Raw genomic sequence first — 27,312 nt, 5'->3', positions numbered from 1 at the left:
AGTATTAAAAGTCTATTCATTCTTGCAGATCACGTTTTATTTATATTTGAAAACAGAGCCTTTAATTATAGTTAAATCTCAAGCAGCATAATGTAATGCCATATACAATAATATAGTGAACATTTTTTACTGTAAAATATTGTTAGTAATTATTTCTTAGTCATAGTTCACTATTTAAAAAAATAATATTGCTATGTATTATATGAACAGTTATAAATTGATAAACAGCATAAATGCTTATGTCAGAATTGTAACATTTTTCAGCTAAAGATTAAAAAATTTAAATAAACAGGTACTATTTTTTATCTTTAAAATATCTCTTAAAGTATTCATAATTTTTCCGATAGTGAGACATATATTTAAAACAATGATTTCCAAAATGTTGAAAACTGTAATTATTTACGTACAGGGAGAAAATATATTGGGCACAGCAGCTCAGATAATGAAACTTTCTATTGAAGATATTGGGACCCATTTAGAGTTTGGGGTCGTTAGTCCTAATGAGAGCGGGTTATTTGATGCCCTTACTCTGAGGCCACCTTTCCGTCAATTGAGCCAATGGGGGCACTGCCAACAGAAAGATGACAGTTCTTCTGGACTCAAAATAGGGCCAATTGTTTGACGGATAGGGTATTCTGTCAAGTTTGTGATGGGATACCCTGCCTACCAAACCCTAAATCAGTCCTACAAGTTGAATTTCTGCACAGTCTTGGCTCAAACAACTGTAAGTTCCAGGTGTACAGGATGGAAACAAAGAGATCAGGGCCCCAGTACACTGCTGTCTTGGCTATTTCTAATTCTGGTGAGATATTCAACATGTTCTCTTATCTCTTTATTTTACAAAGAGAAAGAGAACAAATTCTATTTTCCAAAGGAAGACTGAAGATTCTTGCTACAACTTTGACTAGACACCTTTTACTCAGACAGAGGTTAATAATGAATCTCTGTGCAATAATGTCTTAATGTAGCTGCACTACATATCAAGGACAATAAGCAAGCTGTCTGCAGCGTCGCAGGCGGGATACACTCCAGTGATGCAGTCAATAGTTCAGCCTGCATGTATTAAAGATTATGGGCTGAAGACGGGCAATTCAACAGAGTATTTGGGGCCGCTGCTGTGGTGAGATGGGGGTAAGACCGCCGAACTTGTAATCAGGCCCTTGTCTTTAACAGTTTTTCAAGGGTATTATGCATCTTGAGCATATCCTCCTCAATGGCCCATAAGAAAATTGTGTGTGTGTGTAGTGCAGCAACTGTAAGTTCCAGGTGTACAGGATGGAAACAAAGAGATCATCAGGGCCCCAGTACACTGCTGTCTTGGCTATTTCTAATTCTGGTGAGATATTCAACATGTTCTCTTATCTCTTTATTTTACAAATTAACAATCAAAACAACAGCAGTCCCTGTCGTATGATTTGTCTTCATCATATGTCTTTCTATATGAACTCAAAGGCACAACAAAGAAAACACAAGGCACAAGGGCGAGTCTTTGACTGGAACAGTGGGGCAGGTTACCTGCTTCACCAAAGGGTCGATAAGGAGTTATTTTCGAGCAATCTTACTCTAGATGACACGGTTCTGGCCTCAGACCTAATAGGCCCGGGGCCTTCCCTTTCTCTGGCAACCAGTCTACACAACATCAGCCATAATCTATCATCAGCAGCTGACTTCAACAATCGATGCTTGCAATCATGCCCTTAGCTAACAACTGAGTAGCTTGTGGGCGACACATTATGCCTCCATCAATCACCGCCGGGAGCTTGGACCACCCTCACTGCCATCAGCCTAAGTTCCCATGGGGTCAAAAGGGTGAAAGAAGGCATCAGTAGGCCCTCAGCTTCTAATACTATCAAAAAAGGAGCCAGTGACCAGCTTATAGAATCCATAACTAATAAAATCATGGTAGCAGCACACATTATTTGAACCAATGAACCAGGGTGGCCCTATCTCACCACTGCTCACAAGCGTCACACACTTTAATAAACTCACCAACTATCATTGCATCAACGGCCAGCAGAGACAGCATCATAGAGCAGGAGCTGGGCAACCTCTTGGGTTGATTTCTAGCCTCTATTGAAGTCCAAATAGATGACACGCTTTGTCAAACTCGGACATAGGGACGGAGGGTGATTAACAATATTTCAGGCCCAGATTCGCTCTCTCCAAAGACCCCAACTTTGGTAGGCTAAGTGCCTTGCAGGATACAATAGCTCTTCTCTGGCAATCTAGTAAAATGGTACAGAAATACCACACCTGGCGACTAAAGGACAAAGTAACCAGAATGGATATTAAATTAGGGTTTCTCGAAAAGGATAAACTTTGCCCTTGTTCCACCATTATCAACAAGCTATGCTCCCGCCCAGAGTTCTTGGGAGCACTGGTGGAGGTCACCAAGACCAATACTGTAAGATTAGAGACATTGCCTCAGGAAATAAGCTATGTTCCGGAGGAGATAACAAGACTACCGACTGTGGGTCAGGGGGTCCTTGAAGACCCCTAGAGGTGGTTTCTTCAGGGCGGCGTGCTATCAGTAACCCAGCCCAAGTCGGTCACTAATGAGTTAGGTGCAGCTAATAATACACAATCAGGGAAGGTCGAGAAGGGAAGGCTTCTGACATCTAACAACTCCTTAATCACAGGCGGCCAAGACCCGGTCTTTCAAATCTCAAGTCCAGCGACCCTTCCAACAATGGCAAGTCTCTCCTGGAGGGCAAAAAAGAAAATAAAAAATCAAACAAAGAAGCAATGCCTATTAAAAAGAACAATGTACAAAAAAAACATCTTTGTGTAACCACACCAATCTCTATCCAAAATTTGGTAAAGCAAGCAAGGTTAAGGGGCTTCTTACGAGTCTTGTGGGGCACGGCGGTCTTCTGAACATCCTATTATGACCAGGCTGTCCTCAAATCACAGCAACCACCAGGGATCAGAGATCCTTGGCAGTGGTGCAACGGTCTTGAGGCCGCAATATGCGCGGCAGGGCTGCTGCAGCCTCACCAAGCATATTACGAGTTTCCTCACCTCCACACTTTTTATGGCGGAGCGACAGCCATGAAAAGTGTGGTGGTGAGGAAACAAAGGGGGCCCTACAGGGCCTCTGCGCCATGGGATACATGCAGGGGGGCAAATGTTGTGCCCTCCTGTGTGCATGCACTCCAGTACCTGCATGGCATGGGCTGCAGCAGTCCATGCCATGCAGGTACTGATTTTGACGTTCCCATTGTGGTGCCTATTACATAGGCACCACGGTGGGAACGCCACAGAACCGTTCGCCAGACAGGAGAAAACTCCTAATCTGGTGAGTGGATCAAACATGGGTTTTGCTGTACAGGATCAGGGCGGTCAAGCTCCTGCACCGCCAAACTCATAATAAGGCCCTAAGTCTCAGCAGACTTCATCTAAAGTCTTAGGATCGGACAGCTGGCTAAGAACCAATGAGGCAACCACATAGGCCGACCTGCCCAAAGAAACGGCTCCCGGGCCATCGGGATTTGCCCTTCCTTAAGGTTCACTGTTTGACAGCCTGGGCCAACCTCAAAGCTTTAAGGACGAAAGAACACAGGTGAAAAGCAAGGGCCCGCAAGCATCTCAGGGCCCAGATTCATCCCAGGGCCACATTCTAGGGACCACAACTTGAGATCCCTCCATGGAAGGAATGCCCCTGGAACCTTGAAAGCCAGCCAGTGAGGGAATACAGTCTGGGGCTTGGAGTCTCACTTCACCGCGGGTGATTTCATGCAGCAACAAGGCATTCAGCCACTTGAAACGGAGGGTGAACTGTGGACACCTGCACAATAGCAACACAGCAGAGTATGTGAGGTATTAGTGCGACCTTTCGCTAACTACTCCTGAGCCCTTATAACATGCACAACAGGTCTTTTGGGGGTGGATGGCAGCGTGCCCCCCGAAATAGTTTTCATTCATAGGTACTGCCCCAAGGGACCTCAGGACATGCTTAACCATGGGAACCTGCTGAGATTGTGTAGTTACATCCCTGCTTTCAAGCATATTACCTCAAAGGATTTGATGTGGTTGAAATTTGACCCTCGACTTTTAAATTCCAAAGGGGAAGCCTCGAGAACAGCATGAAGGAGTGAGGTCCTGAGAGAAGCAGAGTGGGGAGAAAAAAATACTTTTGAAGATTGGGGGAGCAACCTGGACAAACCTACTCCCCAAAATACATGTAGGTCCTACTGACCCCGCCCACATGGCAGACAACAGAAAGCATCCTCAAGGGCACGTCAAGCAGAAACAGAAGGGGATAAATAGAGTACATCAAAGAATCTAGAGCCTTAATGATTTTATGCATGCTTAATCGGAGAGAGGTGTGATTCGCCCCCACAAGAGGCATTTATTAGGAGATGGGGTGGCTGAAAAATCACACGCACAGGACATTGGGCTACATCTCAGTCTTGATTGGAGTTTAAGTCAAATATCAAGAAAGACAAAGTAGAGATTTTCCATAATTTCAGGGAGCTCAAGTCAAGCAGTGCGAAAGACAAGTTATACATTTTCAGTATTTCATGGAACGTGGCAGCGTTTAGAAAAATCATCAAAAGCAGTGAAGGGGGTCTTACCTGGTTACAGGCGACATCCTCTGCCTCCAAGAAATTTGGGCTGTGGCCCCCACGGCCTTGTCAGGCTTCCACAAGACATTTATCATGGCATCCCGCACCAGCATCTTTGGGCGCCCATAAGGGAGTCTATCGATCTTCATTAAGCATGCTGCTAAATTAGAAGCCACTCTACTTGATACCAAATGCAAGGCAGTCCAAGCCACCCGAATTCAGGGTCTAAAAATCAACCGCAAACATATGGATTTGATTGTGGTGAACTGCTATCTCAACGCCCCAAGTAAAGCGAGTTAGTAAGCAACCTCCTTGAAAGACTTGAGGAACTTCTTTTGGGCCATCTCTGTCATGAATTTATAATCAGTGGAGATTTTAACATCAAGGGTTTGGGGGAATCCATCACTGAAACTCCCAGTCAAGAGCAGGATCTGCTACTAATGAGTTTCTGAAGCTCCACAATCTAGTATCAGCACAGATGAAGTCCAGGATAAAAATAAGGAGCGGGTATTCACTCCAACCTTTAAAGATATATTTACCATAGATTGCACTTTTCTATCGGAGGGTTTGGCTGTCCATATGGGTTATTTTGATATAGCAGTCAGACCAGAAAGCGACCACAATCCACTGAAGTGTACTCTGAATCTCGCAGTACACCTTACCGATAAAATTAATCAGGTGGGCACTTCAACGGGGGAAGAAACCATGAAATTAGCAAGATGAATCATCAAGTGGCAGCCTAGTCATAGATCTAAGCTCAGAAGCTGGATAGGGGCACTGGAGCTCAGTCTAAAGTAATCTCAACCAGAATACGCTGTACAGGAGTGAGGGAAACATATGGATGATCTAAGAACACATCTGCTGGAACAGTAGCACAAGCCCAAGTTCCAACAGGTGAGCCGGAAACAGGTGACACCTGGTCACTATAGCAAAGCAATTACCCTCGCCAAAAGAGCCCTCCGTAAAGCTCAGCGAGCCCATCAGCTTAATCCATCAAATACGACAGCTGCGGCAGTAAAAATGGCCAGAATGTCCCATAAAAATCAATTTGGGAGCATCAGAAGAAACAACAGAACATTGATTGGGTCACAATGTTTCAATTGCTAAAATATTCAAATCAGGCTTGCTTCTAGGCCCATATCAACAACTAAAAACAGCAATGAGACCAAGGAAAATTGAGTCTTTGAGTCAGCATGGGTGCAACATATTGTTGAGCTGTACATGGATCTGTCAGACATCATACCAAGCGCCGGTCTGATTGGAACCACGGTTTGAAAACCAATTTTTGCAAAAAACCTGGGAGCCAGTGTGCCTAGGTCATTTCAACAAGATGATTTTACGATCAGGCTTATGTTATGGAAGGGAGCCAATCGGACTCAGGATGTCTAACAAGCTCCCGGAAGGTTGCAAAATATGTAACGAGCTAAAATCAGACAGGATCCCGGGTCCAAACGACCTTCCAGCAGGCATATTTAATGATGGCCACACAAGTTGGGCCAGAGTGCTGCCAGCACTTTCTAATAATTCCTTTCAAAATGCCGTCATCCATATTATGCCCCATATTTAAGAATAGAGATCTGACGCTTGCAGCAAATTCGGACTGGTCACCTTACTAGATATCGAGGCAAAAGTTTATGACCAAATTCTATTACAACATCTAGAAGCCTGGGTAGCAGAGGAGGACATTCTGCCTTTCTTCCAGTCAGGTTTCAGAGCCGGGGCATCTACTATAGACAACATCCAAGCACTTTCAGTCCCCAGGTATTGTGTCCTTCTTTAAGAATAGCCTACTGCTCCTGTGATGCTTTATAGGCTACAGTGCAGCCCTCGACAGGGTGGGCAAAGCCACCCTATGAAGGAAGCTCGGTGGATGGGGCATAAAGCCTAATCTCTTAAATTCCTTTATTTCCTTATATACAGAGACATGGGTAAGGGTGAAAACTGACCCATACACTGTCACTCGAAAAGTTAACACAGTTAATACAGGGCTGTCTTTTGGACCTCATGCTGTTCAACTTATACACAGCTGATCTCAGGAAGGCACTGGATGCCAGTAATTTGGTTCCTCTGAAGCTAAGCTCCATCACTTTGCAAACAATCCAATATGCTGATAACACTGTGGTCATAGATCACACTAAATCAGATTTGCAAAGGGATCTGGATGCCCTGGGCAGATTTAACATGGCCAACCACCTACTAGTGATCAAGGCCAAAATTAAAGTCTTAATATTTGGCAGTTTTCGGGGTACGAAGAAGGCAACATGGCGTCTGGGTGGCAAGACAATCACCACAGCCAGGCATTATAAGTATCTGGGCATGTGGTTTAGTGAAATTGGCTCAGCCGTCAATAATTTTAAGATGAAGGCGGATGATATTACATACGGAATTGGGCAACTAAATCGTTTATTAAGTAGTGCCCCATTGGCCCCATTTTAAGAGTAACTAAGGCGACTTTAACTCCAGCTCTACAGTATGGTTTTCATGCCTACCCTGGTGCACTGGACTTCACCCTGGAGCTATGCCATAGTTCAGCATAAAATAATTATTTCAGCAACCGTGACTAGAGCTGGGCCTAGTAACTCAATCTCTTGAGTGTAAGTCATCTTTGCTAAAATACTACATCAAGTGCAGCATGGCTCCTAAGAACTCTGCAAAAAGCCTTTTAAAAATCATCTATGAAAGCCCCAGTAACCCATGGTCTAGCCAATTAAGAGAAGCGATCCTGACACTCAAGAATGAAGAATCTGCTTTTGGGGATGGTGCCATCCCTTACTCAGTATGGAAGACAGCTATTACCAAACAAATGAAAGTGGCCTCCTGGGAACAGGATCTAACTGCGATTGACAGTGCTGCTTTGGCCCATCCTTTAAAGGACTCCTGCCATGTGGGGAAACCAGTCTTATTTTATAGATCCCATTAATGCAGAAATACGGGCCCAGATCCTTTATATGATACTGCTAGCTCTACCAATAAGGAATTTTAATCCACTCTGGTGAGGCTTGGGTCACTATAGTGCCTACAGGTTATGCCACAAAAATCAAGAGTCATGGGTTCATCTGCTGAGTAGCTGCCCCTGTCTAGACCAGCAAAGGAGACTCTTGCTCAAATTGTTTTGTTTTTGGCCGAAGAAGCACATACTGGCGCACAGGCATCCTTTATTTGCTTTAGTAGCAGGTCATTGAGGTGCTGGGGAGATGTACTATATTTGTGAAAATTTTAAAACAACAGCTCTCTCAATCAAAGGTAACAGCCCTCATCGGGAACAAAGACAGACTTGCATCTTTCGCTTTGCACACCGGGCCACCCATGCAATAACTAGGCTATTACCAGTACCAGTATAGTAAGACTCTAGTCTTCCGAATAGCCTGAGTGTCTCTTACTGGTGTTAAATGCGTTTTTCATGAATTTTGTAGCTTTTGTAGTATGCACTTTGAATTTTAGTCTGTCTTTTCCTTTTATTGTGGTATCCTATTTTGTAAGGGCTTAGCATCTAAACAACAAAGAACTATTATCATTATTCTTATCAGTCACTACAATGCATAATGCAGTTTACATGCCAAGCAATTGCATGCAATTTAGGAACATCTAAAACTAATAACGGAGTGTGTGTTTACTCTGTCCACTTTGTACAATGAATATACTCCTAGACGAGGGACAAATCAGGCTGCTATGCAAGAAGTAAACTTGTGTGACAGTTTTAGCCAACACAGTGCACTTTATACTCTCCGCAAACCAGGCCAGTGTATATTTTGCTCATTTGCACACTGAATCAACTTCCTTATTTTTGCACGTTGAACACTCATTTTAGATAAAATGTGTATTTTATTTGATATTTAGAATTAAGTCCGTGTTTTCTAGCTCCTGCTAGCCTAAAAAATTATGGGTGCTTAAATAATGTATACTACTCTGACTATTTCGCATAAGAAATTAAGGCTTGACCTGATGTTAATCAAGTTTCTTTTAATTAAGAAACCTCTTGTATTCTGTCTATTTTTATGCTAAAATTGTTATAATTTTAGTTAACTAAACAATATTCTATACTACAAAGAAAACAAAACCATCTGTTAGTCAAAGCTGTGGGAAACAGTTAGTGTCCTGTAGACAGCTGAATCACAATGGTCCACTTACATAGCCCTGATGTTTATCAGTTTCTGGTCCAAATACGGAAACTGAGAATTGCTGAGTAGAGTAGTCTAGAACATAAGATAGGACTGTCCTATTCTTTTATGGACGGAGTACTCCTCCTTGACGGCAGAGTCTCCGTATTCGTAACTTACAATTAACTTGGGGGCATATTATGAAGCACGGCGTTAAAATTATCACCGCTTTAGCGGCAGAAAACTGCCGCTAAAGCCGCGATAATGGGCTTGATAATATGCCGCAGAGAATTCCAATAGAAACCCATGGTGACACCGGAACATGGGCTTCTATGGGAATTCTCTGCTGCATATTATCAAGCCCATTATCGCCGCTTTAGCGGCAGTTTTCTGCCGCTAAAGCGGCGATCATTGTAACGCTGTTTCTTGATAATATGCCCCCTGGTCTTTATGAATTGCAAAAAATGTGTAAAACTACACATAAATGTACGTTTATCTTTGTGAATCAGACCCTGTATTCAAAAAACGAAGAGGATAAACAAGGTGCTGCATCTCAGAAGATTAAAGTCACAGTATATCATTTTTTTTGCAGAGTTTTATATAGCGCGAACTTGACCCAAATCCAATCCGTTATCAGAGCGCTTACATAGCACCAGCTACATTACATGAGGACACACATTCATTCTTTGTTAGGCACAGGGAGATTGAGTGATTTGCCCAGAATCACAGGATGTTCAGCATCATTTCCGAGACTCAAACCCAGTTCCCCAGGTCTGAGGTCGAGCGCCCTAGCCGTTAGGCCAACTCCTCTCCCCAACCATTACCCTTAGGCTGCCTTCAACTCATGGATATGCGATTTGGATGATACTTCAAATAATGCAATGTGTTGTACTGTGTGACAAGTATTATGCTACTTCAAATATGCTGGAAATGTTTGTTATTATTGTATTGTAATAATTAATAAAACGTTATAAAAATAAATTTAAAAAGTCACAGTATATCATTGATTTGAATAGTTGCACACCAAATGGTCTGAATATGACACAAGAACTGTGTGTGCATGTATGATTTGTCTTCATTTTCGGGTTGAAATGGAATTGAAACTTGTATCTGAATTGTTTTAAAATGTTTGATTCACAGAGTTTTGTCATCAAAAGAACCCCAGAACATTGTAGATTAAAATGTGAGATGTGAATTAGACTGATTATGTTGTCTGCTTGAGCTGAAATTCCTGTGATATGCTATCAATGTTTTGAAGCACATTTCAAATACCCCTGTATATTATAAACAGAGGGACTGATTCACAAAGGGCCTGCACACTGGTGGGGTAAACCCTGCAGTTATGGGGGAGTTTCTGCACTCCGGGCAGAATCTCCGCAATGTGAATTTGCATTTTGGAGATTCCAGCCGGAGTGCGGAGACTTCCCCACAACTGCGGGGCCTCTTCCACGAGTGCGGAGGCCCTTTGTGAATCAGGCCCTATATATTGAATATGTTCTCTGTGGAATTCAGCTGATACAAATTTTAATATGATTAAGTGCCCCATATCGTCCCCAGCCTATTTATTATGCACAATTAATTTAGCATCAAGAAATAGATTGTTTAAAGCACATCTGCACATATATTTAAATTATATTATGCCTTACCTACTTTGAACTCAATTACAGAACTGGAGGGTTGGGAATAATGCTTTTTGTTAAACTTATCCCTGTATTAACGTATGTAGTCAGATAACTTGGAGCCAAATGAGTGAATATTTAGTTAGTTTCTATGGCATACTGCTTACATATATTTTGCAAACTTTCATTTTCTACTTATCAGTGTTGTTTCGCAGATAACCTTTTCTGGGAACAAGGCAGAAGTTGTCCACCGAAACACAAACATGGGTGCCATGATACTGGGATGGAAATACATGTGCAATTGCAGCAAAATGGAACTTGTGATCAAGGTAAGTGTTACCGAAATATGTACAGTCATTGAGGCTATTCTAAATTAAACCCTAAATACTCACCAAAGCCAGAGTATGCATGTTTCATGTGGCTTGTTGGTCAGGAGGAGTTGAATTCTAGATGTGTATGGGCACTCACACCCAAACACACACCATTCATGTAGTACAGAGGATTTATTGTGAGGTGTCTCTGTAAAACTATACACACACACACACACGCGCACACACACACACACACATATATATACTTAAAGATGAAGGATCACAAGAAAACAACAGCCAGCCAGCACAATAATCTGGATCTCCAGGATACAATGAGTCACAAAGAAATAAAATATCCAAGAAAGAAGTGACTCAAACAGATGGATTCACCAAAGAACTAAAATATATTTCCACTACAACGTTTCAGCTTCTGCCTTCCTCAGGTAGTACAAGACGGTTTGCTCAGTTGCCTGGACAGATGACACAGCTGAATTTTCAAAAAGCATCATGAGTGAATATTCCAATGCAGTCCTGAGAGCTCTTGAGATATTCAGCAATCAGGTGGTATCGTCAGTAATGATCAGAGATGACATGTAAAATGGCATCATTGATGATATCACTTATGACATCATCGATATAATCATCCAAGCTTTTTTCCTACACATTACTCTGTAAACAAGTATGGCATTATAAATATGAAAGTAAGTAAAAGCACTGACATACTCACCTAACTATAACGTTACTTTAACCTTTTTTTTCTAGAGGTGGGCGGAACTCACAGAGTGTCACTCGAGCAAGCGGAATTCAGTACGTTGCACTGCTCACACTGATTTTTGGAACTGGGAGCTTGTACTGCGAACAGCACCATGCGACGTGCTGCTTCTTTCTGCTGCTCGAGTAGATTTTCTACTCGATACGCAGCTTTCTCAATGCAAATGGTTGTGAACTGCCACAAGCAATGAGAAATCTTGCTAGGAGGCATTCTAGCACCTGAAAATCATGCTAGGGGAGGCATATTCTCCCTCGCGCTCGCCAACGTACAGTTGGCAAGTGTCACGCAACAAAATATTCCACCACGCGGCAGATGGTGGAGTTTTGCCCAAACTCTAGGCGAAATAAAACTCCGTGAACTACACTGGTAGAGTGGAATTTAACATCCACCCCTAGTTTTTTCAGTGAATTTCTACTTTCTTTTAAATGTAAAGTAAAATTTCATAAGAATTCCTAACTGTAGCGTCACTTTAACCTTTGGTATTTTCAGTGAATTTCTATGTTTTTATTAATGTAAAGTAATAGTGGATGAGATTTCTTTTTTCCAAATGGGCTCCAGATCTGCGGGTAGCCACGGATACCAGAAGGTACCCGTGGATCCATGGAGGATCTGCATCCCTAGATATCTTTAAATTTCTTTCTTTAATAACTCCCACACTACCGAACAGAGTTGAGACTCTCATTCTGCCTGGAAAGCTCCTTTAATTATTGTCAGACATGAGTGGATGTTTACAAATTCATCTGCAAAGTGAATTTGGCAAAATATCACAAACAAAAAGCGCAAAGCAAGAAGTATGCCTGAATCAGTTGAAAATCAAGAACGTCTACTAATATCTGATTTAAAACTGATACAAGAACTTTGAGGGCTCGAGAATGAAACTATGGGCTTGAATAAACCAATTTTGGAGCAGCACATTATTAATACTATGGGACTAAATGTGTATGGGGATACTGACACTCATTTCAAGCCTCCTTCAGCATTTATACCCTTAACCACCAAAGATACCATTGATGTTTTTAATTAAAGAATCGTGGATGACTTGAAGAAAATTAACAAAAAAGCGAAAGTTGGAAATACAACCTTCAAAGGAAGTACAATGAAGGTCTAAAGTAAATATCTGGCAGATCTGACAGATTGGAGATATATAGGATTATTAAATCAAAATGAGTTTTCATTAATCAGAAATTACCATCCAAAAATGCCGGTGTTGTATCTCATCCCTAAAATTCATAAGAACAAGGTACAACCACCCGGGAGACCGATAATATCTGCGAAAGAGAGCCTGTTTGAGAATACCTTGAGGTATATTGACTTCTTCCCGCAGGAACATGCCAAAGTTCTGCCATCCTTTTATATAAGATATAGGAAATTTCCTGAAAAGGATATATGACATCCTGTGGCAGAAAAACTTCCATCTGATGTCGTTAGACGTGACTGCAATAGCATAAAACACTGTGATGAACTGTGCAATACAATAATTTATGAGGCGTAGACCTCTTAAACTCTAAAATCAAACTAAAATGTTACTAAGTATAACTAATTGGTGCCTGGAAAATTATTTTTGCCATTTCAACAAGGAGATCTTTAGGCAGCTACGCAGTAAGGCAATGGGCACCTGCATTGCTCCCAGTTATGCATGCTTTCACATGGGCTGGTGGGAGGAGCAGATGCTCATTGATGACCACAGTGATGTGTGGAGCGAACATGTCATTAGCTGGCCACCTTGTATAAATGGCATATTAGTGGGGTGGAAAGGCACAAAAGAGTCAGCTGAGGCATTTGTTGAGACAATCAATTGCAATGATAATAATTTACATATAAGAGCACACATTAATGAAACACAAGAGGATTTTTTAGACCTCATATTATACATCAAGAGGGCCAAACAGAGACGAGATTGTTTTGTAAAGAATGGTGAAATGCTCAGGCTCAAGAGGAAATGCAGTTGCCTGGTAGACCTAGCAGGATGTCAGGAGGAAGCAATTAACAACTCACACACCCACTCACCCATACACCCACTTATACACCCATTCATGCACCCATACACCCACTCATGTACCCTGTCACCCACCCATACAGACACATATGTACCTGCTGACTCACCAATTCAGCTACTCATGCACCCTCCCATTCACCTTTTACAGCCACTGGTACACCTGTATACTCACCCATATAGCCCATATTCATCCTCTAACACACAGCCGCTCACTTACTCATACACCCACTGACTCACCCACTCGCTCACCCATACATAAACTCACACACCCACTCACTTATGTATAGTCTCTCACATACCCACTCACTCTTCTATACACCACTTATACACCCACTCACTCACTCACTCACTCAAACATGCATCCCCACAGCCACTTACCTTTGTATATATGTTTAACACTCAGTAACTTTTACAGAACACTCACAATCACTGGATGTCCTCAGTGATGTCACTTGAGATGTCATCAGTGATGTCATTTGAGATGTCATCAGTGATGTCACTGGCCATGTCATAAGCGATGTAATACGTGAGGTCATAAGCAGTGCATTTCCGGGCTGTAAGATATAGTTAGCTCAGGTAACTATAACTGCTGAATTTCACTGGTTTTGCACAAGTGAAATCTGAGCCTAACTATTACGTCCCTGTAACCTTAGTTTTTTTCAGTGAATTTCTAAGGTTTTTTAATTCAATTTCATAATTATAACATCCCTGTAATCTTTGTTTTTTTAAGTGAGTTTCTAAAGTTTTTCAAATTCTATTTCCTAACTATAACATCCCTATAACCTTTGGTTTTTTAAAGTGGTTTTTAACTAGTAGTTGCATTTGCAGAGTGGTGGTGAAAGGGGAAGGGACCTCAAAGCAGCTCTAAGGGATCCCACTTTAGGGAACTTACTGGAGGTAACAGGAGGGCTTCTTTGCCCCAAAGGTCCCTCAGCATCCAAGAGGACTTCCTCCCCCAACCAATATTGCGCCAGGAGGCACGTTTGCAGAGTGATTGAGAAAGGGGGCATGGCCTCTGAAGTCATCACAGCGATCACGCTCTGTGGAACTTACTGGAGGTAATAGAAGGGGTAGTTGGATCCCAAGGACCCTCTGGAGCCAAGGGGACTTCATCCTCCAAACAGCAGAGTGCCAAGAGGTGCGTTTGCAGAGCGGTGGAGAAAGGAGGCATGGCCCCCAATAACCTCTCAGCAATCCCGCTGTGTAGGACTTACTGGAGGTAACAGGAGGGGTTGTTGGCCCCCAAGGACCTTCAGAAGCCAAGGGAACATCATCTCCCTACCAGCAGTGCACCACAAGGCATGTTTGCAGAGTTGTGGAGAAAGGGGGTGTGGCTTCCAAAGACCTCTCAGCAATCCCACACTGTTAGAATACTGGAGGTGATAGGAGGGGTAGTTGGCCACCAAGGACCCTCTAAAGCGAATGGGATTTCTTTCCCCAACCAACTTGCTCCTAGTGGCGTGTTTGCAGATTGGTGGAAAAAGGGATTTTGGCCTCTGAAGACTTCTCAGCAATCCTGCAGGTGTGGGACTTACTGGAGGTAACAGGAGGGGTAATTGGCCCCCAAGGACCCTTGCAGCCAACAGGACTTCATCCCCCAACCAATTGTGTCTCCAGGACATTGCTCACTGGATGAATATTAACAAACTAAAACTAAATGCCAATAAAACCGAAGTTATCTTTTTCGGTAAGGGTCCCACCCCCGCTCCAGAGCTATGGTGGCCGGTGGAGATGGGCCCCCCCCCCCTTGCCCAGTCACTCGGCAAAAAACCTTGGAGTGAGATGGGATGATAAATTGTCTTTCACTTCCCATATCCAACATGTGGCTGGTTGCTGTTTAAGTAAACTAAGAAACCTCCGAAAATTTCTTAAACTTCTACCAGAGAGCTGCAGAAAAATGGTAGTCCATGCAACGGTCACCTCACGGCTTGACTATGCCAATGGTCTATACCTGGGCCTCCCAAAATTCCTAACCCATAAACTGCAGGTAGTTCAAAACGCGGCTGCGAGGCTGCTACTGCGAATTCCTTTCAAGCAGTCAGTCTCTCCGCATCTTCGAACCCTGCACTGGCTCCCTGTGGTCAACCGGATAAAATTCAAAGCTCTGACGCTTGCGTTCAGATCTTTGCATGGCTCCTGCCCACTTTACCTAAAAAAACGCCTTCCAAGATATTCCCAAAACTGTGCATTACGGTCAAATGACCGTGTCCTACTGGTCGTCCCACGAGCAAAAAAGGCCCGCCTTGGCGGTCGTACCTTTTCAGCAAACGTCTCCGTTCTGTGGAACTCCCTACCTCAAGCAATCCAGCAGGCTCCATCTGAACCCTGCTTTAAGAAGATGCTAAAGACCTGGCTCTTCTCCCAGCCATGCTAGGTCTTCTATCTCTGCCCCAGGACTTCTGTGGTTCCTCTAGCGCCGGGACACCTCCTCGTGAGGTAGCTGTTCGCGCTTTATAAAATCCAGTATTATTTGTATTATTTGTGCGCCAGGCTGTGCATTTGCAGAGTGATGATGAAAGGGGGTGGGGCCTCTGGTGACTTGCTGGAGGTTTTTTCTTTTAAAAAAATGTATTCAGGGAGGGGTGCCTTGGGGCCCCCCTTCCCCGGGCCAGTATGGGCCCCAGGGACTCCATCTTTTGGGGCCAGCCGATTTCAGCCCAGGAGACCTCATCCCACGGGACCCCGATTCTAGTGTGGGTGCCCTCATCTCAACCAGGCCACCCACTTTGTAGTGTTGGGGACCGCAGGGGGGCTCAACATACAACAATTGGTGCCCAAACAGTGTGGTATATGGTCTTTGGTCATGCACTGCATGGACGGGGTGGAGGACCTGGCTGTTATTCAGGCTTGGCGCCCAACCCACCACAGATGGCAATCCCCACCCAAGCAAGTAATAACTAAAGCTACTTATATCTTCACTTTAACCTTTAATTTTTCAGTACATTTTAGGTTGTGGTTTTTATCATATATCTCATTCAGTCACCGGTCCTGTGGTCAATCCACCACAGGCGACTAGCCCCTGCTTTATGCAGCCTTCAACATGCGCAGTGGGGATTGGCTGTAGGAGCACACAATCCACCGCATGTGGCCAACCCCCACTACTCATTGCATTTGGGTAGCCAAATGGAGTCTGGCCACCAGCAGTGGTTCAAAAACACCATACAGATTCATGGTCCCTTGCTGGACCCCACAGTAGGGTTTGTGGACCCAGTACTAGATTTGCAAACTCTACGGGTGGTTCAACAGGAGTACCAGAGATCTTGTTTATATGATGAAATAAAAAAGTCCCTCATTCAAACAGATTCCTTAACTCTTTCAATTTTGTCTGCAGGTGTTTGTAAGCCATCCATGGACTAACAGATCAAATATTGCTACCCTTTTAACCTTTTCAAGCCCATCCAAAATATTTTGGAATGCTTATTTTTCAAAAACGAATGAGCTGATTTACACCAAACGAAAAAGGTACTTCCTTGAGTAAAGTTCAACTTTCATGCCAAGTTTACATAGATCTTTTATTGCAAAAATAATTTTGCTGCAAAATTCACCTGTAAAAAGCATTTCTGCAGAAATGTTTGCATGTAGAATTATTGCAAAACTAACAAAATTCGAAATTTCATAAGGTTGCAAAGTTTGTCTCCTGTGCAAAACTTTACAGGGAAGAGTTTTATTTTGTACATTCCAGTACAGGACAGACCTTTACGTGCTCTCAGTGCTTTCCCTTTTATTTCATGCCAAGTTTAATGTAATTCTTACAGCCATGTCTTCTGTGGAGGAGGGCAGATATTACTATAGCAGTTTTTTACCTCACCTCCCAATCCCTGATGGAGCTGCTTGAACCTTTAAACGCCGACCCCAAAAGGGGAGGATTTCTTTTAATGTTTCATGCAGATTCTGCGAACAGTGCCAAAGTTATTAAGAAAACGAAAAAAGTATTCTCGGTGCAGACCCTGACGTAACCCTAAGGACAGAGTTGCTATATATATATATATATATATATATATATATATATATATGTATATATATATGTATATATATATATATATATATATATATATATATATATATATACATACATATATATATATACACACACACACACACATACATTCATTCTCTGGGTAAAAGGAAGAAAATGAGTACTGTAAGGTCTGTAAAGGAAAAACGGCGTAATTTTATCATATTTTTTTTTTACTCAGTAGTAACGACAAATAAGACTCACTTGTATTCATAATCATCAACAGACTGGGGAATTCGGGCTGTGGAAGAAAGATACAAAGATAATTAATGACAAAAAACAGTTTAGAGAAAGTAATATATGGATATGTCTTATTTGCCCACTCCTGCCAGAGTTCTTCAGATGACCCATGGCTCTGCCACGGAGAGGCAGTCTCAAAATAACATGGTTTGGCTAAAATTTAAAACTTTTTCACAGCTTCATGTTTTCCTTCTTGCAATGTCTGCATCTTACCCAAGGAAAGTAATCCTTACAAGCCAAGGTGACAGTAGAGGAGGATTATGTGTATGAAAGTGGTCCTTTTAGGGCTTTTGAAGTACCGATGTGTGTGGGTGGAGATTGAATATCTACTCTGCTCCTTCCCTGTTATCTCAGTATAGGGAGGTCCCCTCATGATTAGACCATCATGTACTGATAGAGAAGGACATGTGTATATGAGGGAAGAAGTTCTTAAATGAATGACCATGGGTAAGGCAAATCTCTCTTTCATGTCAGTGTTTGACCTTCCCTATGAGGATAGGTCCTTAAGAAAAATAAGCAAAGATGTGTAATGAAAGCAGAGAAAATACTTACTGGGTGCACCTTCTCGACAATGGATACATAAAGCTGTAGTGATGATGATAGGGAGAACAAGAACGAAGGCCCACATAATAAATACAGAATCCATCTCGATGCCTAGAGCCTAAAAGGAAAGAAAATAAAACTCAGTAATCAAACAAGGCAATGACTCACAAAGTGCAAATTATTTTAGTCACGCATTGCAAGGAGCCATCGACAACTGGAGAAAATCAAAAAAAGAATAATAGCCAAAAAAACAAAACAGATAACAATCAAGTGGCAAAATTGCAATTGCTGATAAAAAAAACAAAAAACATGGCCTTATTTAACAAGAGCAAGGCAAACATCAGACAATCCAAAGATTAAAAAATTACAAATGCTCAACTACACATACACAACAAAAAAGAACAGACAAAGGGGAAAGACAAGAGACAGACGGCCATTCACCAAACATAGAAAATACAAAAGACCAACAGCAGACACATAACTAATCAACAAGAGTGAAATACACAATACGTACTAAACAAGCATTTGCAATGCAATATGTCTCTCATTTGTGAGAGTTAAAGCTATTGGCATTGTAAATTACAATGCCTTTTACCTATGTGTTTTGGTTTGAATTGAAGTGGATGTATGTGATTTGGACAGGAATTATGTGGGTTGCATTGGAATTGTTAGCTGTGGAATTGTGTGGTGTGTCGTGTATTTGTGGAGATGGAATTATGTGACATGGTGAGTAGATAGGGGTGAGAGCTGCAAGGAATAGATAGAAAGGAAGATAGAGAGGGATAGGTAATTGTTGCACAAAGTGGTGAATGAACTCTAGACAGAGGAGCAGAAAGAGTGTTTGAGAAAGAGAAAGAAGGGAAGAGCAGGCTGCAGATGTATAAAGAGGGAACACCTGCATATGCAGAAGAGACCCTGAGAAGAGGAAGAAAGTGTGGGTATGAGGATGGAAATGATGAAAGTACACAAGAAAGAGATTGTGCTTGAAGAACTGAAGTGAACTAATATGAAAGTGGTGGGAGGAGTACGTGAGAAAGCGAGAGGTGTGAGAGAGGGAAGGATGAGGCCTTCCACTCTAAACCATTGACTATATGAGCACACATCTCGATTCTGTCAGTGGGGTAACGTGTGTGAGTTTGCATTCATCTTTGTGTGCTTGCCTTGTGAACTATCACTTCATATCTTTATAGAGGTATAGCCACCCGAGTCTATGGTGAAACAAAAGTTAGGAATTCTGGTGTAGGTGTTTGATGATTTCTGCATGTGATAGTGAACTTAAACTGCAGACTGTTTAACATTGGTAGTGAGTATATATAAAGTGAGGATTGAGAACAAACCTGCTGGTTTTGAGAATGCCTGCAGGATATGTGCACACCGATAAGTACACACAGTCTGCCCTCGCCCCTATTGTGCATGTATTGTACTTGTATTCACAAGAAACAAGATGACATGCATATAGCACATATACACTAAAATGGGTCCTCACACGTGAAGTATCCACTGCTTGCACACAGTGCTAGCACGTACACACCCAAATTGTGATCACAGTGTGGGTAGTATACACTAAACATTAAAGCTAACACAGTGAGTAGATGCTACAGCCTAGAGGTTGTGATCACACTAGTAAGAGCACATTCAATATCTTGACATAAAACACAATGGTAGCGTCCCTATAAAAATGGTGCACACGATAGTAAATACACAGTGGGGATAGCAGAGAGCTGATAACTATACCCCGCAAATTGTGCACAGGCCGATGCATACTTGTCATTTCCTCACACTAATAAAAGCAATGGTTTACTCATTCACACACACAGGGGAGCTGTGCATGGTGGTGGGATGTTCCAAAAAGGGTGGGGTCAGAGAGGTTGGCTCACTCAAAGATGCTGGGACCGAGCTTCTGCGAGCACGGGAGCAGCTCGCCTCAATATCTGCTCTCAGCCACTCAGGGGCACGAGTAACCAGCTCTAGACAATTACAGGCCACTGCATGGAACTTGCATGCCTTCACAGCCAACCTCTCTTATGCAGAGGTCTGTCTCTGGCTGGAAGGGACAAGTGAGCAAGGTGAAGCTGTATGATGCAATGTACAATAGAGCAGCTTGCTGACAAAAAATATCAGCTCTTATTTCTGCTGCATAATAAGGCACATTTTATGAGCTGGCGCAGTGTGATATGCTTTAAATGAAAACAATATTCCAACTTTCAAAGCGGATTGTCAGTTACTATTATTGTTTTAGATCAGACTTTATAAACAGCTCAACATTTTACTGTTAGAGGAACTTGATGGTCTTCTGAAAGCTCGTTTTAAACCTGATGAGAATTACAAAAAAGAATTTGCAATGCAATAGGGATCGGTTCCACAGACCGGAGAATATTGTTCCCTTGACATGGAGGGAGCGGAAGGCACGGGACTCGTGCGATTCTCTAGGGATGTTACAACCAAGGAAGCTATTGGTGTGCAATGCCTCCCAGATCAAGTTGGTGCGGGCGTGCAGTGACATCACAACACAGTGGTCATTGTGGCTGGAAACAAAGTTGTGAGAGAACAAGTGTGCTGCTAGAAATCCCAGCAACCTCAGCTTTGTTCCGCAGGCAGCTCAAAAAGCCAAACATCTTTAATAGTGCAGCAAAGTAAAGTGAACGGGCAGACCAAGTCATGCACACGATAGTGAATACACAGTGGGGACTGCAGAGAGCTAATAACTATACCCTGTGAGCTTTGCACAAGCCAATACATACTTGGCATGTTCTCACACTAATAAATGTGATGGTTTACTCATCCACATGGGGGTGCAGTGCATGGTGGAGGGACGCTCTAAAAGGCCTGGGGTCGGAGAAGTCGGAGAAGTCGGTTCACCTGGAGACGCTGGGACCTAGCTGCTGCGAACATGGGAGCAGCTCACCTCAATTTCCGTTCCCAGCCCCAAATATCTGTGGTAGGAGGAGCCATTGACACTGGGAGAGGCAAAGCTAAGAGGAGGAGGAGGGAAGCGAGTAACCAGCTCCAGCTAGGCGAAGCTGAATGTGAGTGACTCCAGCATAATAAGTCTTTCAAACCGGAGTTGCCATCCCTGGTGCTTCTGAGATCCTTTTGTGCTTGAATGTGTATGAGGGAGCATGGCTGGTTTATGGAACGATGCCCCTGCTGCTTAGCTCCGCCCCAATCTACCTGACGGCAATTATGGCGATAGAGTGTGCATTCATGTTTTGACACTGTGCAAAAGGGCCAATTCCCCTCAAAAAGAAGCCAAAACCAAACTAATAACTAGCCACAAGAAGCCCAACTGGCAGTCAAAATCCAAAATTGCAAAAAAGATAAAAAAAATACAAGCTGTGGAGCGGGAGGCATGATGGGAGAGGCAGCACTAATAAAACTGTGGCATTAAGAGGAGGTGGGAGGGAGGAATGCTATATTAAAATGTAAGCAGCTATGGCATCAAAGCTGAACTCAGGCAAACAGTAACAGAGCAGGAAACCAAGAAAAAAATAGTGCCCTAAAGAACAGAGAAAGAACCATAGCATAAAGATATAGCATTTAGTCCCTGTTCTGTGTGAGGAACGGAAAAGAAAAAGGAGGGACAAAGAGACAGGACTGACCATTAGCAAGCAAGGATTTTTATAGGACACTGAAATAGACAACTGAAAAACAATGGCAAGCAATTGGCGGAGCTGAACCCCACAATGCATATACAATAGGTCACTAAGCGTCAGCACAAGTGCTGTCTAGGCTTGATCTGAAAGGACATGCAAGTCACAAAAAATAATAATTGTACAAGTACATCACAAGACAAGCGACAAGAGAACACCAAGCAAGCTAAAGAACAAGAGACCTACAACCATTCAAAACAACAAGAAAAACATATATTATACAACTAACAAGAACATGGAAAACACAGCACGATTTAAAGGCAAGAAAACTACAATTCTATAAAACCAAGAAAAATTAAAGCAAAAGATTAGAAAACTATATAACATTACAAAAGAAATGTAGGATCACACGAAGACATTTAAAAACATACAACTAACAACAGACACATACTTTAGACAATTTAACATAAAATATATCTTCATTTAAAGTCAGATGTAGCCCCCCTTAAAAGTAAGTAGTCAGCAGCTGACTACTAAGTAGCAAACCACAAGAGATAAAAACACTCTTCTGAGCAATCAGATAACTTTCAGAAAATCATGTCTGATTAGAATTCGCATTTCCTCGCTGTGATGGAGCTTTGTTTCACTACTGGTCTTACTGGCAACCAGGGTTGGACTGGCCTATAAAGCAATCAGGCAGTGCCAGAAGGGCTGTTCATTGTGTGGCACTGTTTTTGTTGCTTGTGGGCCTGTTTTAGGTCTGCCGGGCTGGTTTATATTGTTTATTGCCATGATATTAAAGCAAACAATGCCTGTAGCAAGCTGAAATCTATGCAGTCTTCTAAACCTTGTGAAACCCTGTGCAGGGTGTGTTGCAAGTTCAAAATTGCCCAGATTTACAGATATGATCCACTTTTATTTTAGCTATCTAACACACTAATGGGGGCCACTTCTATTTTGAAATCCAGGCCTATTTTCTGTTCCTGTTCGACACTGCTGGCAAAATAGATTTCTCAAACTAATTTCCCAATTACTTATTAGCAATTCCATTATTTTGACCTCACTCTTTCTCTTTTCAGTCAACCGGCAGTATGACACTCGGAGGTACTGTAACTCCAACTAAAATCCAACAGCAGGTTTCGGGACAGATTTTCCAATTCAAGAGACACAGCTTAATTGTTTGTAACCTGCATGACACAGATTAAAGCTAATTCCAAGGGATAGGACACCTGCCACTGAGAGGCAAATACAACATGCAAGTCATGTGTGTTAAGCTCTGTAAATGGGTCCTTTGGTTTCTAGCTTTCTGCTGTGCTCTGTGCTACACTGGTACCTGAGCATGGAGAGGGAGAAAGGAAGAGCGAGATAGAGAGAGAGAAAAAGAGAGAGAGCGAGGCCGAGACTTGTAGATCACAGATTGCATCTCCTTTCGTCTGCTTTGGTCTACAAACTGTGCTTTATGTAGGTGAGTCATCACTCAAATGTACATTTATTTAAGCCTATTGGTAATTTTTGAAGAAAGGTGATAGATCTGCTTTATATATAGGGTGTTGGATACAAAGGCTGAGGGGAAAGGAGGAGTGGGAATGGAAGAGAGTTTTGGCTGCCTGCCAGGGGGTCAGTTGCATGGCCATGCCACAGGCCAGGCCCAGTGGCTAACACCCTGCTACGCATGGCCATAGACCGTGCACACCATGGGGTTGGCTGCCTGTGTCAAACCCCCGCCATACATGGCCGAAAGGCAGGATTGCCTATATGTATGGTATTAAAAATTCAAATTAAAAAAAAGTAACAATAAAGTTAAGTGAAATATTTCGTAACAAAGTAACATGTTAAACTCTAAAAAACACACAAATTCACCAGTTATAGTTATGTCTAGCAACTCCAACTTGTGCCCTAAGGTAACAATAACTTGGGCTCTCACCATGCACTGCTAATTACCCCACACTTTACATCACTCATGACATCATCTATGGTATCATTGATAATATCACTGCAACATTTGCACTAAATTATTGATGAGAAAACTGTGCATGGTGGGAGCGCGAGTTGTATTTTTCTTAGGGCACAAGTTATAGTTATGTGAGATACATATTTATATACACACATATTATCTACTGGCGGTCGCCAGTAGATAGTTATAGTTGGGACCGTGTTTCCATAGGAAATCTGAAAATTCGATTTTGAATAACTTTGACGCCGGTTGACGAATCTTCGCAAAATTTTCAAAACTAATGGGGCGCTCCGCTCAACTCCTACCCTGAAAGTCTCGGGGGGATTCGTCAAGTGGGGGCCGAGAAAAAAGGGGGGTCCCAAAATGTGTTTTCCCCATGCATTTTCCCATAGGACCTTCAGTCGAAGGTACAGCCCGAACGGCTGAACAGAATTACTTGAAATTTGGCAGAGAGGTAGTCCTCAGGTCAGGGATGTGCCTTTTGCATATATGGAGTCAATTTGTTCAGTAGTTCCTGAGAAAATTGCAGTTAAAAGCACATACATATCTATAGCCGCGCACCGTGCGCGCACGGTGCGCGCACCCTAATGTGCGTGAGCGTAATTCTGATTGGTTGTTACATGTCAGTCAACGTTCGAATCGGTCGAAATCAGGAAGTGTCGGCCGCCATTTTGTTTGTTTTCAGTGCGAGAGTGGAAAAGGAAGGTGGCGAACGTGAAAAGGGGGCAGGGTAGAGAGTTACTGACCCCCTAGCCTTGGTCAGGGGGTCCCTGAAGGACCCCGAAGGCAGAAAAAAACATGTAAATTATTTTTTGTGCGCACGGTGAAAATCCATTAAAAAAAAATGTCATTCGTAGTTTATTGAAAAATAAATCTATAAAAAAAATAATAATACATACATAACTTAGCATTTAAAAAAACGTACAAATTCACTGAAAAAACCATAGGTTTCACACACGTTATAGTTAGGAATTAGCATTTAAAAAACCTTGCAAATTCACTTAAAAAACCATAGGTTTCACACATGTTATAGTTAGGTGGATATTTCACTCGTAAAAAACCAATGAAATTCCCCCGTTATAGTTAGTTCAGATAACTATAACTCGCGCGACCGCCACTCTATCACAAGGATGATGTCATCAGTGATGTCAAGAGTGATGCCACTGACCATGTCATGAGTGATGTAATATGTGACGTCATGAGCAGAGGATTGCGGGTGCGTGAGTTATAGTTATCTGAACTAACTATAACGGGGGAATTTCATTGGTTTTTTACGAGTGAAATATCCACCTAACTATAACATGTGTGAAACCTATGGTTTTTTAAGTGAATATAGATATAGATATATATATATATTCACTGAAAAAACCATAGGTTTCAGGGGCGTTATAGTTAGCTGGACTTTTCACTCATACAAAACCATTGAAATTCCCCCGCATAACTCGCGCGCCCGCAATGCACTGCTGATGACGTCACATATTACATCACTCATGACAAGGTCAGTGACATCACTCATGACATCACTGATGACATCTCAAATGACATCATCCTTGTGATAGAGTGGCAGACCTCCTCTCCCCCTAATATAACCTTTGATACACACATTCAAAAATAGAAACTAAAATTTTAAAAACAATGGACATACCAATATCAGTTACAACAACCTATTCAGTAATTCTAAGATCCACATACACATCCACTCATTCACCAACAGTCCTATACAGTCACTCATACATGTACTCACTCATCATATGTACTCATACACCTATACATCCTGTTACACAACACCACTCATCCATAGAGTTACTCATGCTAATAAAGAATCAAACATCCATTTACTTGCATATACAGTTATACACACACCACCACACTTACTTCTACAGAAACGTACACATACTTAGTCTTTTAAACAATCAATTATAGAAACACATACTTATTCATACAGAAACTCTTTCAATCTCTCACTCTCACATATACTCACTTATATACACCAATAGTCACATATACTAGTTTAAAACATATGTAGTTACTCATAAAGACACTATTGAGACAGTCATTCACTCACTAACACATCCATGCACACACTCATCCACCCATACAGTCCTGCACACATGTTGTCTTCAACACATACAAACAGTGAGTCACTCATTCATGCACCTATGCACTACGTAATACCACCCACCGAACCATACAGACACTCAGACACTCATACTGATACTCAAAAAACCAACTAATAACCTATATAGACACTCATGTAGCTACTCACCAACCCATGCAGCCACTTATACACAAAGTGAGAGACTGATACAGATATTTACATATTTAAACATTACTCACTAAGCCACGTATTCACTAAGAAACACTTACTCAGTCAGTTATACAATCAATTTTTCAAAAACAAATCATCCATTTAGACACTTATATACCCATTTATTCTTCCATCGACCTTGAGATATACATATATAAAACATATGTAATTTTCAGAAAAACACACATTCACTGGATGATGTCATCAGTGATGTCATTTGAGATGTCATCAGTGAAGTCATGAGTGATGTCACTGACCATGTCATGAGTGATGTAATATGTGACGTCATCAGCAGTGCATTGCGGGCACGCGAGTTATAGTTAGCTGAATTAACTATAACGGGGGAATTTCAATGGTTTTGTACGAGTGAAAAGTCCAGCTAACTATAACGCCCCTGAAACCTATGGTTTTTTCAGTGAATTTCTAAGGTTTTTTAAATGCTAATTCCTAACTATAACGTGCCTGAAACCTATGGTTTTTTCAGTGAATATATATATATTCACAGAAAAAAAACATAGGTTTCAGGGGTGTTATAGTTAGCTGCCCATTTCACTCATACAAAACCATAGAAATTCCTCCGTTATAGTTAGTTCTGCTAACTATAACTCACGCGCCCGCTATGCACTGCTGATGATGTCACATATTGCATCATTCATGACATGGTCAGTGACATCACTGATGACATCACTGATGACATCTCAAATGACCATGTCATGAATGATGCAATATGTGACATCATCAGCAGTGCATTGCGGGCGCGTGAGTTATAGTTAGCAGAACTAACTATAACGGTGGAATTTCTATGGTTTTGTATGAGTGAAATGGGCAGCTAACTAGAACACCCCTGAAACATATGATTTTTTCTGTGAATTTCTAAGGTTTTTTAAATGCTAATTTCTAACTATAACGTCTCTGAAACCTATGTTTTTTTTTCAGTGAATTTCAAAGGTTTTTTAAATGCTAACTTTTAAGTATGATAGTAGTTATATCAATTTTTTTGTACTGATTTTCTACAGTTTTTTAACTGTTTATTTATAAATATTTTATTCATTAAATAACATTATATATTTTTCTGAAAATTGCAAAAAAATAAAAAAAAAAAAATTAAAACTGAAATATTGATTAATTTTCTTGTTTTCATTTTTCATTTTAATATATTTATATTATTTTCTGTATAAAAAAAATGCAATTTTTTTTCGGAGTCGCGCATTCAAAGTGTACACATCACGGTGGGTGCGCGCATTCTAGCCGCCATTTTAGAAAAGTCATGAAGGATCCGCGTATGGTGTGCGACGGCTG

At 41.8% G+C, this 27,312-nt stretch overlaps 1 protein-coding gene across 3 annotated transcripts in view; it reads right to left on the bottom strand.

Moving 5' to 3' along the window:
- The window catches only part of LAT (linker for activation of T cells), a 379,514-nt gene that overhangs the window by 208,673 nt on the left and 143,529 nt on the right, over positions 1–27,312 (bottom strand). For all 3 annotated transcript variants that reach the window (XM_085618961.1, XM_085618963.1, XM_085618962.1), the window contains exons 2-3: positions 18,171–18,279; positions 17,583–17,619 (exon numbers count right to left, since the gene is read on the bottom strand). In XM_085618961.1, the coding sequence (XP_085475087.1) occupies positions 17,583–17,619; positions 18,171–18,264 (131 nt within the window). In that variant the 5' untranslated portion in view covers positions 18,265–18,279. The remainder of the gene's footprint in view (positions 1–17,582; positions 17,620–18,170; positions 18,280–27,312) is intronic.

Source organism: Triturus cristatus, chromosome 7 (assembly GCF_964204655.1).
Source record: "Triturus cristatus chromosome 7, aTriCri1.1, whole genome shotgun sequence".
Lineage (NCBI taxonomy): Eukaryota > Metazoa > Chordata > Amphibia > Caudata > Salamandridae > Triturus > Triturus cristatus.
This window is presented reverse-complemented; position numbering and strand designations above follow the sequence as displayed.